Source organism: Dendrobates tinctorius, unplaced genomic scaffold (assembly GCF_039654945.1).
Source record: "Dendrobates tinctorius isolate UK_male_01 unplaced genomic scaffold, ASM3965494v1 ptg000028l, whole genome shotgun sequence".
Lineage (NCBI taxonomy): Eukaryota > Metazoa > Chordata > Amphibia > Anura > Dendrobatidae > Dendrobates > Dendrobates tinctorius.
The window spans coordinates 418,214-438,375 of record NW_027361696.1 but is presented as its reverse complement, the minus strand read 5'-3'; the positions used below and the strand labels follow the sequence as shown (position 1 = coordinate 438,375).

At 45.0% G+C, this 20,162-nt stretch overlaps 2 protein-coding genes across 10 annotated transcripts in view; both read right to left on the bottom strand.

Moving 5' to 3' along the window:
• The window catches only part of LOC141085030 (CMP-N-acetylneuraminate-beta-galactosamide-alpha-2,3-sialyltransferase 4-like), a 78,886-nt gene extending 60,804 nt beyond the window's left edge, over nt 1-18,082 (bottom strand). The window contains exons 1-2 of the mRNA XM_073569969.1: nt 17,674-18,082; nt 5,753-5,881 (exon numbers count right to left, since the gene is read on the bottom strand). The gene's annotated coding sequence lies outside the window, so the exon portion shown is untranslated. The remainder of the gene's footprint in view (nt 1-5,752; nt 5,882-17,673) is intronic.
• Nucleotides 18,083-18,225: 143 nt separating this feature from the next.
• The window catches only part of LOC141085029 (CMP-N-acetylneuraminate-beta-galactosamide-alpha-2,3-sialyltransferase 4-like), a 165,444-nt gene continuing 163,507 nt past the window's right edge, over nt 18,226-20,162 (bottom strand). For all 9 annotated transcript variants that reach the window (XM_073569962.1, XM_073569965.1, XM_073569966.1 and 6 more), the window contains one exon: nt 18,226-19,507. In XM_073569962.1, the coding sequence (XP_073426063.1) occupies nt 19,421-19,507 (87 nt within the window). In that variant the 3' untranslated portion in view covers nt 18,226-19,420. The remainder of the gene's footprint in view (nt 19,508-20,162) is intronic.

Here is a 20,162-nt window from a genome sequence, read left to right as displayed (position 1 = left end):
GCATCGCCCCTATGACTGTCCTATTGACCTCTTGCCTGGTGCTGAGCCTCCTCGGGGTCAAGTCTATCCCCTATCTCTCCCGGAGACAGAGGCCATGTCTCAATATATCAGGGAGAATCTGGCAAGAGGATTCATTAGGAAGTCAGTGTCACCAGCGGGGGCGGGATTCTTCTTCGTCCAGAAGAAGAGTGGGGAACTACACCCTTGCATCGATTACAGGGGTCTTAACGCCATCACCGTTAAGAATAAGTATCCTCTACCCCTGATATCGGAGCTGTTTGATAGTCTACGGGGAGTGAGAGTGTTTACCAAACTTGATCTGCGGGGGGCTTACAACCTGATTCGCATCCGTGATGGGGACGAATGGAAGACAGCATTTAACACCAGAGACGGGCACTATGAATATCTGGTGATGCCCTTCGGACTCTGTAATGCCCCAGCCGTCTTCCAAGACTTTGTGAACGATATCTTCCGGGATATGCTTACCACCTCGGTAGTAGTCTATCTGGATGATATTCTCATCTACTCTCCAGATTTTGACTCCCACCGGAGAGATGTTTGCAAAGTTTTCGACCTCCTGCGGGCAAACTCCCTCTATGCCAAGTTGGAGAAGTGTGTGTTTGAGCAGGAGTCCTTGCCTTTCTTGGGCTATATCAATTCAGCCCGGGGTTTGTCCAGGCTGGGTGGACATTTTGGGACCAAACGGACCTCTAAGCTTCTGGCGAGGATGTACTGGTGGCCGCCGTGACGTCAGTGACTATATATGGGCGTGCATCTCTTGCGCCCAGAATCGGCCCTCTCGGCAGCGGCCCACTGGGTTACTCTACCCTCTGCCGGTGGCTGACAGGCCATGGGAAATGGTCGGTATGGACTTTGTGGTGGGTCTGCCCAAGTCCAGTGGCAGCACTGTCATTTGGCTGGTCACCGATCATTTCTCCAAGATGGTGCATCTGGTACAACTCTCTCGGCTACCTTCGGCACGGGGCCTGACAGCGTTGTTTATTAAACATGTTTTCCGCCTGCACGGCATGCCGGATAAGATTGTCAGCGACCGGGGTCCTCAGTTTGCGTCTCGGTTCTGGAGAGAGGTCTGTTCTCTGCTCAGCATAGAGCTAAATCTCTCCTCGGCCTATCATCCCGAGACGAACGGGTTGGTTGAGAGCCAACCAGACCCTGGTGACATATCTGTGACATTTTGTCTCGGCCAAGCAGGATGATTGGGCACCCTTGCTGCCGTGGGCAGAGTTCGCCTTGAACAACACTGTGGCCGACTCCACTGGTCAGACCCCATTCCTCTTAAATTACGGCCAGCATCCGCGCGTCCCCGTGCCCATGCCCTTGTCGTCCACCGACTCTAGGGTGGCAGACTGGGCGGTGGAGGCACGTGACATTTGGGATCGCACGCAGGATGCTATCCGGGTCTCCAAGGAGAGAATGAGGACCTCTGCTGATGAACAGCGGCGCCCCTGGCGTCTTGGTGTGGCTCTCCGCCCGAAACATCAGGCTGCGGGTAGAGTCCGCTAAGTTCGCACCGCTCTACATTGGCCCCTTCAAGGTCCTCGAGCAGATCAGCTCTGTGGTCTACCGTCTGGCCCTTCCACAACACTTGGCTATCTCTGATACATTCCACGTGTCCCTCCTTAAGCCTGTTCACTTGTCCCGGTTCTCCGAGTCATCAGCCGGGACATCAGACTTGTCTTCAGACGAGTTTGAGGTCAATGCTATCATGGGATGCAAGGTGATGCGGGGCAAAAAGTTTTATTTGGTGGATTGGAAGGGTCATGGTCCAGAGGCTCAGACCTGGGAGCCAGTGGAGAACATCCACACTCCGCTCCTCATTGCGGCGTTTGAGCGTAGCGAGGCTCAGAGGGGAGGGGGCCCTATGAGGGGGGGTAACGTTAGGCATCGGGTTCCTGCCACTGCACAGCAGGAATCCAGAGCCTTACTTCCAGCGGTCTCCCATTCCTCTCCAGCCACACAGGAGGTTGCTCAGCAAACTCATCAGTCCAGGCGCTCTGCCCAGACCAGCTCCGTGGGTTTGCTTGCTGCTGCCACCTCTGGCACAGCTATGTCAATACATGCTGCTCAGCAGCGAGATTCTCCAGGGACTAAGTCCCCATGTCGGGCCACTGAGCATGCCCGTGGAGTGATCTCCCATTGGAGATCGAAGTTCACGTGCTCAGGTCCTGCTCCTATTCGGATTGGCCCATCCAAGAAACCAGGAAGGTCCCAGACGCTCGCGGCTATAAAAGGTTCGCATGGCCGCTCGGCCATGCGCTAGGATAAGACTGTATTTACAGACCATGTGGAGTGAGTGATGTATGCACGCATGAATGCCTCTGGTGAATGACTCATTAAGAAACCCCTACCCTTGGTACGCATGTGTTGTGCAGCCTAGCCTGCTAGCGCCCAGGCTATAAACCGCGAAAAATAAGCTTCCCATTCATTTCTATACATTTTCCATTTTTGTGCACATTGATGCGTTTGTACCGCGAAAAAACCGCATCGCGGTAAAAACGCAACATGCTCATTAATTTCGCTGAGTTTTCCACGTTTCTGATTATTTCTATGCGTTTAGAAAACGCGCGTAAAAAAACGCATAACAACTGCGCAAAAATTGCGGTGAAAACGTGCAGAAAAAAACGCGCGGTTTCTGGGAAGGGAGTCAGGTTTTCCAGCAGAAATTTTCTGCTACGTGTGCATTTAGCCTAATACCTTATCACAAGTCCTACAAAAATCAGGGTCCACAACTCAACCAACTATTTCACCATGCCCAAGGATAAACAAAACATAAATTCAAAATCAATGATAACGATACACTTACCTGATCTGTTCATAGAAATATGAATTCAGCCTCGACGTGTTTCCGTCCCATGATAAAAGTTCATCAGGCGGCACATGGGGATTTCAGTGTTCATTCATAACATCAGAGATAGATATAGCGCCTGTTTGCAGGTGTGCACAAGTCTTTATGTTAATAAGAATTTAGAGGGTGAGTTACAGCTAGTTTATCTCTAGTAATAAACCCCCCCTCCCCTTTACAAAATTAATGATTTTTAGTTTACTGGCCATTTTGATGCCTTGTATATTGCTGTGATTCTTCGGCCTTGAGTCATTTTCGTCCTGTTGGTTGGCATTAGGATACTGGCTGATATCATATATTCTCTCACCCGTGTCCCATATATATATGTACAGTTGTGGCCAAAAGTATTGACACCCCTGCAATTTTGTCAGATAATACTCAGTTTCAAGCTGAAAATGATTGCAATCAAAAATTCTTTGGTATTATTATCTTCATTTAATTTGTCTTAAATGAAAAAGCACAAAAGAGAAAGAAGCAAAAAGCAAAACATTGATCATTTCACACAAAACTCCGAAAATGGGCCAGACAAAAGTATTGGCACCCTCAGCCTAATACTTGGTTGCACAACCTTTAGCCAAAAAAAACTGCTAACAATCGCTTCCGGTAACCATCAATGAGTTTCTTACAATGCTCTGCTGGAATTTTAGACCATTCTTCTTTGGCAAACTGCTCCAGGTCCCTGATATTAGAAGGGTGCCTTCTCCAAACTGCCATTTTTAGATCTCTCCACAGGTGTTCTATAGGATTCAGGTCTGGACTCATTGCTGGCCACCTTGGAAGTCTCCAGTGCTTTCTCTCAAACCATTTTCTAGTGCTTTTTGAAGTGTGTTTTGGGTCATTGTCCTGCTGGAAGACCCATGACCTCTGAGGGAGACCCAGCTTTCTCACACTGGACCCTACATTATGCTGTAAAATTTGTTGGTAGTCTTCAGACTTCATAATGCCATGCACACGGTCAAGCAGTCCAGTGCCAGAGGCAGCAAAGCAACCCCAAAACATCAGGGAACCTCCGCCATGTTTGACTGTAGGGATCGTGTTTTTTTCTTTGAATGCCTCTTTTTTTCTCCTGTAAACTCTATGTTGATGCCTTTGCCCAAAAAGCTCTACTTTTTTTTGTCTGACCAGAGAACATTCTTCCAAAACATTTTTGGCTTTTTCAGGTAAGTTTTGGCAAACTCCAGCCTGGCTTTTTTATTTCTCGGGGTAAGAAGTGGGGTCTTCCTGGGTCTCCTACCATACAGTCCCTTTTCATTCAGACACCGATGGATAGTATGGGTTGCCACTGTTGTACCCTCGGACTGCAGGGCAGCTTGAACTTGTTTGGATGTTAGTCAAGGTTCTTTAGCCAACATCCGCACAATCTTGCATTGAAATCTCTTGTCAATTTTTCTCTTCCGTCCACATCTAGGGAGGTTAGCCAGAGTGCCATGGGCTTTAAACTTCTTGATGACACTGCGCACAGTAGACACACCAACATTCAGGTCTTTGGAGATGGACTTGTAGCCTTGAGATTGCTCATGCTTCCTCACAATTTGGTTTCTCAAGTCCTCAGACAGTTCTTTGGTCTTCTTTCTTTTCTCCATGCTCAATGTGGTACACACAAGGACACAGGACAGAGGTTGAGTCAACTTTAATCCATGTCAACTGGCTGCAAGTGTGATTTAGTTATTGCCAACACCTGTTAGGTGCCACAGGTAAGTTACAGGTGCTGTTAATTACACAAATTAGAGAAGCATCACATGATTTTTCAAACAGTGCCAATACTTTTGTCCACCCTCTTTTTTATGTTTGGTGTCAAATTATATCCAATTTGGCTTTAGGACAATTCTTTTTGTGTTTTTTCTTTTAAGACAAATTAAATGAAGATAATAATAACAAAGAATTTGTGTTTGCAATAATTTTCAGGAAGAAACTGAGTATTATCTGACAAAATTGCAGGGGTGTCAATACTTTTGGCCACAACTGTATATATATATACCGGATTACATACTTATACAGTGTGAGATAATTGGCCTTCATTCAAGTGGCTTTATTGAAGATTAATAAAAGTCTCAAGGCAAACAGGGATTTATAGGGTTTTTTAGGGTGAGTCGCCAATGAGTGGGGGCGCCAATTTGCGTTCAAGACAGGGTGCCAACCATCGCTGACAGGCAGGGTCTACCTAGGGGATAATAGGGTAAACTAGGCACACTCATTGGGATACCCCCTTGATGCAATAGTCGGCTGTAGGTCAGATAAATGGTTGCCTGGTTATGCGTTATATGTGTTTGTCAGAGAGAGAGAGAGAGAGAATTTTTTGTGTCAGAATGGAAAAAAGCAGCCGTAGGGGTTAAAATAAAGGAAGAAAAATTATTCCGGGCATGCTCAGTTTTAAAAGACGGAATCCGTCGCTGGATTGCATCTTATGACGGACAGCGATGGATCCTGCGCCCATAGGCTTCCATTATAGCCAACGACGGATGGCGCAGGATCCGTCGCTGTCCGACTTCTCAATGTACACAAAAAACGTTACTCTATCTGTTGTCTCCGGCCGACGGACAAAGATTTTCTTACGGATCCGTCGGACAAAGGATGAAACGTGCGGCCATCCGTCACAATACGTCACTAATACAAGTCTATGAGAAAAAAACGGATCCAGCATGAAAAAACGCTGGATCCGTTTTTTTCAAAAAATGACGGATTGTGACTGATGGCAAAAAACTGATGTGTGAAAGAGGCCTTAATTGTCAAAGGATGATCCTGCATTAGCCATCTACTACAATCCAGAAGAATAGAAAGAAGACACATTGTAAGCACCTGTGATATTATCTGTCTACACAATCAATATTGTGCCCTTATCAATAATTATTAGTGATTATTTATCACCTTAGTAATAATGTGAGGAATTACCTCTGGTCGCAAGCCGCCTCTCGTCTCCAGAAACAACAACGACACACCGAGTTCTCTGCTCATTAAAGCACTTTTTCTTGTTTGACTACTCTGCTCCTCCCATAACTGTACTACAACCTAGAAGCAAAGCTGAGAGGTGAAATGTTATCTACAATACATGAGAGTCATACAAAGTTAAACGAGACCTTCACAAAATAGGCAATTTGGAGTAAAGTATTATTGCATATGATAGTTGTATTTTTGTACACAGGGGCAGTATTATAGTACAGGGTGGGCCATTTATATGGATACACCTAAATAAAATGGGAATGGTTGGTGACCCAGATCGGCGCGATGAACTTGCAGAATGGGCAAAACAAAAATTGGAACAGGACCCCCAGTTTACACAGAACATTATGTTCAGTGATGAGGCAATCTTTTTTGGGTGGGCCATTTATATGGATACACCTAGATAAAATGGGAATGGTGACAGTTTTCTTGTGTAGGATCTCTTGCATTGAAATCTGCTGCAATGATCCGGGCACTGCGTTCACCAGACATCAACACAATTTCTATCCGCTCCTCACGTGTTAACCTCTGCGACATGTCAATGGCTGTAAAAAAGATAAACTTGTAAATAACTCATGAAAGAATAAAGTTACGTTAAAATCAAGCACACCATTGTTTTTCTTGTGAAATTCTCAATAAGGTTGATGTGTCACATGACCCTCTTCCCATTAAAAAAATAAAGTTGGTCACCATGGTCACCACCCATCTTGAAAAGTTTTCCCCCACCCATATACTAATGTGTCACAAACAGGAAGTTGATATCCCCAACCATCCCATGTATTCATATAAATGGCCCACCCTGTACTTCCAGCTAAAACAAGGTACACCATTATTTAAAATAGTACACCTGCGTAGTAAGCTGCGTTTCCAGACTCAATACACATGTGAATAGGAAGATAATGCAGTTTTACTGCATCTAATAAAAAAGTGTATGGATAATTTACACAGCGGAGACTGAGCGTCTCCGCTACATAAATTGACATGCTGTGGTCTGGGAACATACTCTAAGTAGCTGACACGTGCTTCTGAGGCCTACAGTAACTTGGATGGACATTCATGGACAAGCAGCTGATAAAATTTCTACACAGGATCCAGAGAAAGATGGATGAATAAACCACAACCAATTTAATGAACTAACTCATACTGTATTTTGTATTTTGCTGCAATGATTCTTTTCGAGGACAATACAACCTACATTTTATAATTATTGTGATATTTTCTTTGGAGCATCGCATCTGGTTAGAAGTCCTTAATAAATAAATACATATACAACACAGGTTATGGAGGATCTTGTCAGGAGGTTGTGCCAAACATCTTGGAAAACTGCCCCAGATCTTCTGTTTATGAGCCTTGTGCGGATCCTTCTGACTCTTCATGTGAGACCAGATAGACAGGACGATGTGAGATCAAGACTTTTTGGGGCCGGATCATCGATTCCAAGACTCCTTGTTGTTAATGACATTGGCTGGATGTTGGGGAACATTGTTCGGCAGAAGAAATTTGGAGTATCCTGATGGTAACACATGATGGGTAAATATCTGCATAGATTTTTCATTAATCCTGACCAAATCTGCAGCTTACTTTGCTGAAATGCAGTCCCAAACTTAAAGGACCTTCCATTGTGCATCACTGCTCCTACAGACCCTCATTATTGTGCCACTCTCCAGCCCTTCAAAATCAGAACACCCATCGGACCGGACCGCCACCGGTGAGTATAATCTAACACTTTTTTCTTATCTTTCAGGTTACATCGGGGGCTTATCTACAGCATTACAGAATGCTGTAGATAAGCCCCTGATGTCGGTGCCGACAGCTCATATTCGAAAAAAGGGGTGACAGATTCCCTTTAAATGTAGCGAGTTTTCCCATGTACGAAGCTGAACACATTGTAGTCTCAGCGAGAGCGCGGTGCGGACCAGATCCTGTACTCCGCTCCTCTCACTGTAGCTACTGTATGGAAAGAACGAGTGTGCTGTGTTACGAGTGGCGGAAGGCACTAAATAAAAAATTAATGAAGTGCCTTCGCCACTCGGGGTCCACCGTGCGGCAGGTGATATAACCGCTGCTAGAGAGGCAGAGCACTGTGGCGGTAATGTGCACGGGGTTAACTGCACCCTAAGTGCACTGAAGCGAGCTCTGTTACGCTCACAGAGCTGCAGGAAAAAGTATAAACATACGCTGAGTCTGTTCAGGGACACAGACTAACAGCGAAACTGTCACAGTATTTAGAGTCACAGAAATAGCCTTAGGCCGCAGGACTACTCCCTCTAGACCTACCGTTAAATAGGACAGGAGGCGTCGCAACTGCAGACGCGGGAGAACTGCAATCGCAGCCCTGTGTGAACAGAGCCACTGAGGAGACACCGCAATATCGCAGGCTGCTGAGAAGGTATAGCTGGAGTGCGCTGGCGCTAGCGCTGCTACTGGCGGCTGCCCAATCACTCACACAATCGTAGTAACCAAGGAGGGGGATATTTAATGAGTCAGTCACCAGTCCAAGCATCCATCACCAAACACACAGCAGCAAGCATGAAAAATACTAGCGCATGGCGGAACAGCCATGCGCACTTTTTATAGTGACCGGGACCTTCCGGAAATCTCCAGAGCCCTGAGCTGAACCAATGGAATCAGGAGCAGGACCTGAGCACCTGACTCCTGAACTCCAATGGGAGCTCATTCGAGGAGCATGCTCAGAAGCTGGCTGAAAGGACTTAGCCTCTGGAGACAAATGTGAGGATCTGGGTCTCTGCATAAGTATGGCAGGACACAGATTCCTAACATGCTGAGACACTCCACCTATATCTATTTTCTGCATGAAGGCAGCAAAGCAGGGTAATTAGCCGTAATCCAAATGGATCCAGATGACATTTCTACTTGATAAATGAAAAAAAGAAAAAAAAAAGTTTAGTTACTTTTTAACCATCAACATCATAAAACCTCAAAGGCCGCAGTGTGCTGACGTGTACAAGGAGCCGCTCTGCGCCCTGATCTCATCGGATTTATGTATTTTATAACAGGTGATTAATACAATATTAAAAGGCACAGAACACGAGTCGTCAGACTGCAGCAATATGACTGACATCCGAATATAGCAGCTCCACCCCGCACAGCAGCATTATCTGCTCCTACGGTGAATGGCTCCATTCCTGCCTGGATCCTGTCCTGGCATTGCTGGCGTCCTAACAAATCGAAGTCAACATGGGAAGACGCTGTGTGACATACCGTCTACTAATGCAAGTACAGGACGGCGACATCTTCCGATTGTCCACCATGATGACTTCGTCCAGACACAAATGGCCGCCAGACAGAAGTTCCCACCCGGCTGCTCCCCCAAAGCCAAATGTACACTAATGTACACTAATGCTGCCCTTTGTGCCTCACACATCAGTTTCTCCAGATAAAGATCCCTTCTTGCTGCCACTACACAGTAATATTAGCCCTATTATACCACACTGGTAGGTATGTTGGTGACTTCTCTTGTGTCTTCACACAAAATAACAGTGCCTCCTCTGTGCACCCCAAATAATATCATTATAGTGCCTCCATTAAATCACAATGATTTCTCCATCCAGTTCAAACGGTGCCTCAACCGCAAAACCATGCCCCGCAGAATGATGCCAGATAAGGGTGCTCTGCTTTTTGTATCCAAGAATAATAAAACCAAATACTCAGAGAACCCTGTTTCAACAAGGAGAAGAGCAACCCAAATCCTGTGCAAGGGCAGCATGATGATGTCACTGCATTGTGCTGCCTGACGCGGCCTGTGTGCCGCCCCGGCGAGCAGTAAGTTGCAAGCCTCAAGTGTCTTGCTAGAGTGAATGGAGAGGCTGCAGCTTTCTAGTAAGTGCTATTATTGCCCCCAGCAATGGTGGCACAGCCGCGTAAAGTCTTCAGTGCTACTTCTTTCTACTAAGTGATATACATCTGCACAAAATTAGAATATCAAAAATTGTATTTCTTTCAGTTCTTTAATACAAAAAGTGAAATACAGTGAAGTATTATATAGAGTCATTACAAACAGAGTGATCTATTTCCATGGTTTATTTCTTTTAATCTTGTTGATTATGGCTTACAGACAATGAAAACCCAAGAGCCATTATCTCAGTAAATTAGAAAAATTAACAAAAAACACATGTAAAGGCTTCCTAAGCATTTAAAAATGTCCCTTATTCTGTTTCAGTAGGTTCCACAATCATGGGGAAGACTGCTGACTTGACAGATGTCCAGAAGGCAGTCATTGACACAATTCACGAGGAGGGTAAGCCAAGAAAGGTCATTGCTAAAGAAGCTGGCTGTTCACAGAGTATTGTATGCAAGCATATTAGTGGAAGGTTGAGTGGAAGGAAAAAGTCTGGTAGAAAAAGGTGCACAGGCAACTGGGATAACCAGAGCCTTGAAAGGACTGTTAAGAAAAGGCCAGCCAAAAATTTGGGGGAGATTCACAAGGAGTGGACTGCTGCTGGAATTATTGCTGCAAGAGCCACCACACACAGATGTATCCAGGACATGGGCTACAAGCCCACAAGCTCAGATACAACTGAAAATTAGAAATAAAACCTGCAGAGGGGAAAACTGGTGAAAATGTAAAACACAAGTAATCGAATGGACAGAAATCATGTTATTCCGCATATACACACAGGACGGCTTATTCTGAATAATCACTTGAAACTACAGGTGTTTTAAAGTTTTGACTTTCATCTCTACCCCTTGATTTTTCTCTATTCTTATTGCAGTTTTTAGCAGGGCAGGCTGCATTTTCACCATTTTGGGGGTATGTATATATACAGTTGTGCTGAAAAGTTTACATACCCCAGCAGAATTTTTGCTTTCTTCAGAGAATATGAATGATAACACCAAAACTTTATCTCCACTCATGGCTAGTGGTTGGGTGAAGCCATTTATTGTCAAACTACTGTGTTTTCTCTTTTTAAATCATAATGACAACCTAAAACATCCAAATGATCCTGATCAAAAGTTCACATACCCTGGTGATTTAGGCCTGATAACATGCACAGAAGCTGACACAAATGGGTTTGAATGGCTACTAAAGGTAACATACTCACCGGTGACCTACAAAAAGATATCCAAGGAATTGATATTGCCAGTCAGCAGCGTTCAAACTGTGATTACCAAATGCAAAATCAGGGGCTCTGTAAAAACAAAACCACAGTTAGGTAAACCAGCAAAAATTTTGTCCACAAGTGCCAGGAAAATTGTTCAGGATGCAAAGAAAAACCCACAAATACCATCAGCTGAAATACGAGACTCTCTAAAAACTAGCGGTGTGGCGGTTTCGAGATGCACAATAAGGAGGCACTTGAAGAAAAATGAGCTGCATGGTTGAGTAGCCAGAAGAAAGCCATTACTGTACAAATGCCACAAAGTATCTCACCTACAATAAGCAAAACAGCACAGAGACAAGCCTCAAAACTTCTGGAACAAGGTAATTCGGAGTGATGAGACCAAAATTGAACTTTTTGGCCACAACCATAAACGTAACATTTAGAGAGAGGTCAACAAGGCCTATGATGAAAGAAACACCATTCCTACTGTAAAGCACGGAGGTGGATCGCTGACGTTTTGGGGATGTGTGAGCTACAAAGGCACAGGAAACTTGGTCAAAGTTGAAGGACAGATGAATGCAGCACGTTATCAGCAAAATACAAAATACTGGAGGCAAATTTGCATTCATCAGCCCGGAAGCTGCGTATGGGACGTACTTGGACGTTCCAACATCACAACGATCCAAAACACAAGGCCAAGTTGACCTGTCATTGGCTACAGCAGAACAAAGTGAAGGTTCTGGAGTGGCCATATCAGTCTCCTGACCTCAATATCATTGAATCATCTGGGGGAGATCTCAAGCGCTCCGTTCATGCTAGACAGCTCAGGAATTTACAGGAAGTGGAGGCTTTTTGCCAAGAAGAGTGGGCAGCTTTACCACCTGAGAAAATAAAGAACCTCATCCACAACTACCATGAGACTTCAAGTTGTCATTGATGCTAGAGGGGGGCAATACTCGGTATTAAGAAATGGGGAGTGTAAACTTTTGATCAGGGTCATTTGGATGTTTTGGGTTGTCATTATGATTTAAAAAGAAAAAACACAGTAGTTTGACAATAAATGGCTTCACCCAACCACTAACCATGAGTGGAGAAATAGGTTTGGTGTCATCATTCATATTCTCTGAAAAAAAGGCCATTGTATCGGAGAAGAGTGAGGCCTATAGACATAGAGATACAGTTTCTGCAGAAGGAAGTTGGAGCCTAAAATTGACATCTCATGCCGGTGTGAGCTGAATGGATACAAACGGAACGAGATTAACAAGAATTTGCCTGGAGTCACCGTGTAAGTGGGGGATGATGGGGTTACCATTACAGTCCGGTATGAGGCCGCTCTGAGCAATCCCTCATCAATGGTCAGGCCGTGTAACAGAATGACCAATATCGCACGTCACTCAGGACATGACACAATAATGATTGCACTGAGTCCAACAATCCCTGAGCTGTGTGAGCAGGGCTGGCTCAGACAAACCTATAGCTTCAAACAAGAATGTTTCAATTCTGTGACAGCAATCAGAGATCTCATAAAAGACAAAGAAATAACCCAAAGAGGATATTGATCACAAGTGATGTAAAGGTGAAGTGGAGCATTATGCCATGTTCACAGATTGCAGAATATTTTCACTTCGGATTTGGTCATGAATCCGCAATTGTCGTCTGTGGATTTAGTGGCAGATATCATATTACTCCACTGCAATACATTGAATGGGATAAATCTGCAATGAAGTCCGCACAGAAGCGAGGAGGCTACAGGTGTGAAATCCACACTGTGCCTTCAGTTTTGTGCAGCTTTTTTCTATAATGTGTAAGTGGGATATTGAAAACACTTAGATTTGCAGTGTGATTTACAGCACAATATGTGACTATTTGACGAGTCAACTTGGCATTTCTACATCATGTTTGGAATGTAAGGAGATATTGTTACTGCTGTTTGCTTTTATGATTGACATGTTTATATGTACTGATCTGTGCATTATATGTAAATTGTGTATATGTTTCCACTGCCATATTGTGTTATATAGGTGTACTAGCTGAAGAGCCCGGCGTTGCCTGGGCATAGTAACCAACTGTGGTTAGTTATAACAAATTATAATGATTATATTGAACATAAAAACATTTCACATCATATATTCAACACTACAGATTTGCAACACAAATTAAAGGATTACCAAAGTATTGATAGTATTTTATTTTCAACTCATTCAAGAGCCTTTTGATAAACAACATTTTTGGTTTTTCCTTTCGGTGCAAAGATGAATAGATTTTTGGCAGTTTCAACTCTTGAACAGACCACGTAAAGATGACCATGAGAAAAGCATGGAGATTGCAAATCGAGCCCTACTACTTTCAAGGACTGTCCCTGAGCATTGTTAATGGACATTGCAAACAGCAGTTGAACTGGAAACTGGAGGCGTTTAAAATCAAAAAACAAATCAGATGGAATGAGTGGAATTCTTGGAATGAAAATGTCCTCTCCTTTGGCACATCCTGTTTCTAAGCTGTGTATCTAACCCTATCCTGTGTGATAATGTCTGCAGAGCTGTGTACATAATCCTCTCCTGTGTGATACTTTCTGCTGAGCTGTGTATCTAATCCTATCATGTGTTACTGACTGCTCAGCCATGTATCTAATCCTATCCTGTGTGACATTGACTGCTGAGCAGTGTATCTAATCCTATCCTGTGTGATACTGACTGTTCAGCTGTGTATCTAATCCTATCCTGTGTGATACTGACTGCTGAGCTTTGTATCTAATCCTATCCTGTGTGATACTGACTGCTGAGCAGTGTATCTAATCCTATCCTGTGTGATACCGTCTGCTGAGCCGTGTATCTAACCCTATCCTGTGTGATACCGTCTGCTGAGCCATATTTCTAACCCTATCCTGTGTGATACTGACTGCTGAGCCGTGTACTTAATCCTATCATGTGTTACTGACTGCTGAGCCGTGTACCTAATCCTATCATGTGTTACTGACTGCTGAGCCGTGTACCTAATCCTATCATGTGTTACTGACTGCTCAGCCGTGTATCTAATCCTATCCTGTGTGATACTGACTGCTGAGCCGTGTATCTAATGCTATCCTGTGTGATACTGACTGCAGAGCCGTGTATCTAATCCTATTCTGTGTGATACTGTCTGCTGAGCCGTGTAACTAATACTATTCTGTGTGATACTGTGTATCTAATCCTATCCTGTGTGATACTGACTGCTGAGACATGTGTCTAATCCTCTCCTATGTGATACTGACTGCTGAGCTGTGTATCTAATCCTATCCTGTGTGATACTGACTGCTGAGCCGTGAATCTAATCCTATCCTGTGTGATACTGGGCTCCCCCTGCAGCCTGTGTCAGAGGGTGGTCTGTGTTGGCACGGTAATAAATTGTGTTATTTCTAGCTTTACAGAAGGACGATAACACCATAGAAATGATAAGAATAGGCCAAATTGTTTGGTGAATTGGAACATACGGGGTTAAAATTTCGCCTCACAACATAGCCTATGACGCTCTCGGGGTCCAGACCTGTGACTGTGCAAAATTTTGTGGCTGTAGCTGAGACGGTCCAGATGCCAATCCCGGACATACACTTTTTCCCCATTATGTAGATAGGGGCAAAATTGTTTGGTGAATTGGAACGCGCGGGGTTAAAATTTCACCTCATAACATAGCCTATGACGCTCTCGGGGTCCAGACGTGAGACTGTGCAAAATTGTGTGTGGCTGTAGCTGCGACGGTGCAGATGCCAATCCCGGACATACACACATACATACATACAAACATACACACAGATTCAACTTTATATATTAGATTAGGTAGAGACAGTGAAGTTAGAGAGAATGGACACAAGATGGGGGCACTGAGCACATTCATATTGGAGCCACTAGAAGGACAATAGAGGGTTAACTAGGGGGACATTAGAGGAGGGGTTAACCAGGAACTGAGAGTTCAGTTCAGTGGGGGAGCCTCTGGTATGAGTCTGAAGGCGGAGGTCCTGACAAGCTTAGCTGGCAGAGACAAGGTGTGAAGCAGAGTCCCTCAGCCATCCTTAGGAGAAGAGGAGAGTGTGATGCCTACAGCAGCAGCCAGTGGGAGAGCCACTGGAGAAATGTCAGCCTGAGACTGGGAGCTGATGAGATAGTGCAGCCAGTGGATGAGTCACTGTGGAAGAAGTCATCCTGTATCTGGGAGCTGTTGAGACAGGGGGTACAGTAGAAGAGCCTGTGGAGATGAAAGCCAGTGTGTGTGAGCTGACCAAGTAGTCGAGTGGGCCACCAGCCGAGTGCTCGGACAGGATAACCAAAAGGGAGTGGACAACCTAGTATACGGGTACCTTCGTGGGCTGAAGTCGGTTGCAGGAAGAGAGATCGAAGTGCAGTTTTCACCGGGCTCCTCGTTCCGTTGTCATTTTGTGGTCCACTCCTGTGTAGCTGAAGAAGCTTGATGCTGCTGTAGAAGATGTATTGTTGGTACCGTGTCAAGAGTTCCAAAGGTGTGTTGGATGTGCTGTGCCCTGAGGAAAATAAAGTTGAACTGTTTAAGTTTATTCCGGCCTCTGACTCCAGTCCTTTGAATACCAGGAGAAGCGAGCTACGTACCATGGATGACGCAGCCTCCAGCACAGCGAGTACTGTAGCAACTGATGGGGCTACCACCTGGCTACCATGTAATTACAGGAAGAACCAGCAGGACAGAGGTGGAGCATGTTGGCCACTGGGGTGCTTGTCGCACTCTTCTTCTGCACCAGCCTGGAGTCATTTAAAGAACATCATGTCCTCAGTAAATGTCACAATGTATCCGCTCCTGGACCATAACAATTATGTAGCGTAACCATTATTTTTGGTCTTATTTATTTGCTGAGTCTAATGGAGGGGAGCCAGCAGTGGTGGCAGTGATTCCTTTTCCTATGGGACCCCTGTCCATGCTGTATGCCCACCCCTGATGTGCATGTCATTCAGTTATTGCACTTGTCCCAAATTGTCCATTATATGATGTTCGGTCAACGGCTTCATCCTGATATGTTTGTGTCTACGTTTTGTTAAGGAGTGAATGTCCTCAATCTTATTAATACTGAACTTTGGATGAGAAGCCCACGTACATTGTAAGTGATCTCCTCCATGTATAAGAAGCCCCCACACATTGTGAAAGTCCCCCTCCATGGATGAGAAGCCCACGCACATTGTGAGTGACCCCTCCATGGATGAGAAGCCCCCACACATTGTGAGTGACCCCTCCATGGATGAGAAGTCCATGCACATTGTGAGTGACCCCTCCATGGATGAGAAGCCCTAACACATTGTGAGCCCCCACCATGGATGAGAAGCCCCCACATATTGTGTTCCCCCTTCATGGATGAGAATCCCCTCATGTTCAGTGTTCTGATCTTTTTTATTGCTGCAGGTTTTTAAAAAATGCTTGACGGGAGAAAAGGAAGCGCAGGTCAGGACTGATGGAATCTGCTCCAAATTAGGCACTGTCCAATCAGAAGGCTGTAAAAACTGCAACATGACTTCAGGAAACAAAATGTACAAAACTTCCTGAATCCTTAGTCAGATTATCTCATGGATGAGAAAAAACGGGCCGATTAGTTTATCAGTGAGGTCCCAGTGTCAGCAATTTTTCTCATACATGGACAAAAAAAATAAATTCTTTGTCTTCTCCGATCTGACAGTCTGTGAAAATCAAACAGTATTCAGAAGTTCTCCAAGTGTGATCAGGTTTATTCGCAGACCCATACAGTTGCACTGGAGATTCTGATCTGACACTTGGATCAAAATTAGAATATGTCTGTTAGATTTTGCACAAACTGATAAGTCTGTGAAAAGTCACAGACAGGAATCCCATAGACCATCAGAGGTACGAGTGTCATTTGTGAAAATCATGGAAAGGACTCATTTGTGAAAAATTAACGTAAAAAAATTAGGCCAATAGGGCGAGCAAAGAATCTCAGTTTTCCACTAGAAAACATGTAGTTTGCGACTGCTTGAAAAAAAAAAAAAACCCGCCATGTGCTCAAAGTCTAAAAAATCCAGACATTTTAGAGCAAGGCCCTGTAATAAACGTTCCCCGTATCGGCTGCGCAACGGTCTCCCAAATGCAACAAAAAACCGCCACCTCCATCTAAAAAGACAGAGAGCCATTGGCCTCGTACACACAGGCGCAATAATCACCTGCAATGACTTCCAGACAAGCTCAGGGCTTTATCAGACCCGGCTCATAAATGTGCGCAGCTCAGTCTACAGCCAGCGATTCTAGGGAGTGCTACCAGGCAGAAGTAAGGAGGAGGACGTCATCACTAGAAGATGGGAGGCGCCGGACCGCAATCGTTTTTCTTATCTTTCAGGTTACATCAGGGGCTTATCTACAACATTACAGAATGCTGTAGATAAGCCCCTGATGGCGGTGCCGGCAGCTGATAGGCCAAAAATGGGGTGACAGATTCCCTTTAATCTAAGCCGGTTTATATGCAGTTCCTGCATGTCCAGAATGTCCTCACTCCTCAGTCATAAACCGGGAACTCGGCAATGTTACACAAACCACAACCATGTAACAATAAGAGTCAGAAGACAAGATAGTAACCACCTGGAGCTTAAGAATCCGGCTGCAATTACATTATAGTGAGATAACTGTCAATCAGAAACAAGGCCACAAACACGATCGAGTGAATCACGGCAATCATCCAGAAGCCACACTCCCAAAAACAAAACAAATGTGAGCAAAAAGGGGAACAATGAATCAGATCATAGCTGCAGTCAGACCAGTTAAATCATCAGTGATTGGCGGCGTGCGAGCAGTTCTGCATCATTTAATCACCTGTTAAGAGCGGCCGGCCGCGCCTCAGATGTGTACACAACAATGGGTACTAGATCGGTCTGTGGCACAGGCTTCTGTTCTTGGCAGCACATACCGGATACAGAAGACATCGTGCTGCTGAGAATGATTTTTTCTGTAGAGACTAGGATTGAAGTCATTCTGCGCTGATAAAGCCCAGGCTCCTACCACCTCTCTTCTTTGATTGACAGCTCTGGTTCCGTAGGGCAGAGAAGGATGGAGCTGAATGGAAAACGAACAGGTGGGAAGGTGCACCGAAATGTTTGGCCTCCATGATGCCTCGAGGCTGCAGCTAAATCCCACATCACTCCTGAGTCACGGCAGACTGTTCCCGGCTCTTTGGAAAAATCACGCGGCAGTGAAGAATCCGGCAGTTTAGCGCTGATGTGTTTTTCTGACCAATGTGTGTGTATGCAGGTAAAACATGGATGGGGTGCAAACGGACACAAAAAACAGAAATACCTCTCATCCAATGATCCCGGCAGGAGGAGCCGCACAGCGCAGCTGGTATCGGATGACTCACAAATACTGGAACAAGTTTCTATTTTTAATTTTAATTTTTTGCCTTTTTTCATTATGGAGTTAAAAAAAAGACATAAGATTGGTAGAAAAGAAAGAGAAGTCGCCCCCAAAACACGATGTCCATGTGCAAAATGCACCTCACGTGGATCTTTGCTTCAGACACACTGATCAGGAGGGGAGCACTAAATATCAGAGGCAAAATGTTTCCTAAAAGAAGGTTAGACCAAGGGAGGGCATGGGTTACTTTGCTTCTCTTTATCAGTGAGATCGGAGCCCCCAGATCTCTCCGTCGCACAGAATGCTGGCTGGAGTCGGGGCGAGTCCCCCAGTGTCGGTCAGGAGCAGCTTTATAGCCAATCATGGGATGAGCGCAGCAGAGGCCGCACACGGCAATAGGTTTATTACATACATCGATGCATCTTATCATCCGGAGCTGCACGTCGTTGTACACATGAAAATGACTAATAATAAATCAAGGCACTGGGGGTACAGGGGACCCTGAAAAGATTGCAGGGGTTGCCAAGTTGGAAGTCTCTCCCAGTTCTACCAAAAGGAGACAGACAAAGGGTTAAACATAGAAGCAGCAGCATATTATTGAGGGAGACGTCAAGGACCCCCGTGTTCGGTGCAATGAGGGCCAACGTCTCCCACATCCTAATATTTGTACCGAAGGACTGGAGAGCATTGGCACATAGTTAGCGGGGTCCTGCCCCGTTCTCCGGTTCGTCCAGCGGCTCGTCCAATCAGGAAAAGTCACACATTTTACAATTATTAAACATGAAAGGTGAAAACTGCATTAAAAAAAAAAGGATTCAAGATGGCAAAGAAGCCTAAAATCCCAGAGGAGGGAAGAAATTATCGACCATCATTCTGGTTCTTCATGTCATGGCACGATTGGCGCCAAAGTCTAAAATAAATATTATACAATTCTGTCCCTTTAAGATAAAAAAATCAATAAAAAAATTTAAATTAAGAGTTCAGTCAACACTTCAGTGAGTATCACAAGTCCATCACCAGATCCCAGAGTGAGCGTCCTCTGCAGAGCATGCCATATTGTGCCAGCCGCTCCGCAGTGTGCAAGCCGCTCCCTCCATCCATCCGCTGCAAGAGAAGCTCGGTACAAGGACGGTCCGTACAGTGTGTGCCAGGAGCACGTGTCTAACACATTGTCCGCCCAGCACAGGGGGCTCAGACATATCCAGGACCCTCAGAAGTAGGTCAGGTTGTGAATGAGCTGCTGCTGCAAGAGGTTCCTTATTGCAATCGCTTCTATTGTGATGTTATGCCCGGAAACCTGGGGAAGAAGAACGAGATGTGACAACATGCTGCATGTCACCGTATCTAATGCTACCATGTACCCTAACCTCTGCTGAGCTGTGTATCTAATCCTATCATGTACCCTGCTATCTGCTGAGCTGTGTATCTAATCCTATCCTGTTTGCTACTGACTGCTGAGCCGTGTATCTAATCCTATCCTGTGTGATACTGACTGCTGAGCCGTGTATCTAATCCTATCCTATGTGATACTAACTGCTGAGCTGTGTATCTAATCCTATCCTGTGTGATACTAACTGCTGAGCTGTGTATCTAATCCTCTCCTGTGTGATACTGACTGCTGAGCCGTGTATCTAATCCTCTCCTGTGTGATACTGACTGCTGAGCCGTGTATCTAATCCTATCCTGTGTGATACTGACTGCAGAGCCGTGTATCTAATGCTATCCTGTGTGATACCATCTGCTGAGCCGTGTATCTAATCCCATCATACATGATACCATCTGCTGAGCCATGTATCTAATCCCATCAGGCACTTTATGATATAGGAGCTTCTTCTCATTTCCCAGGCCCGGTTCCCCCCAGCTCAGCTGCACAGGCAGGAGGAGGCGCTGAGCTCAGAAATCTCTTTTGGATCAGTGATTCCCATGGTAATTATCAGAGGAGGAGATTATCG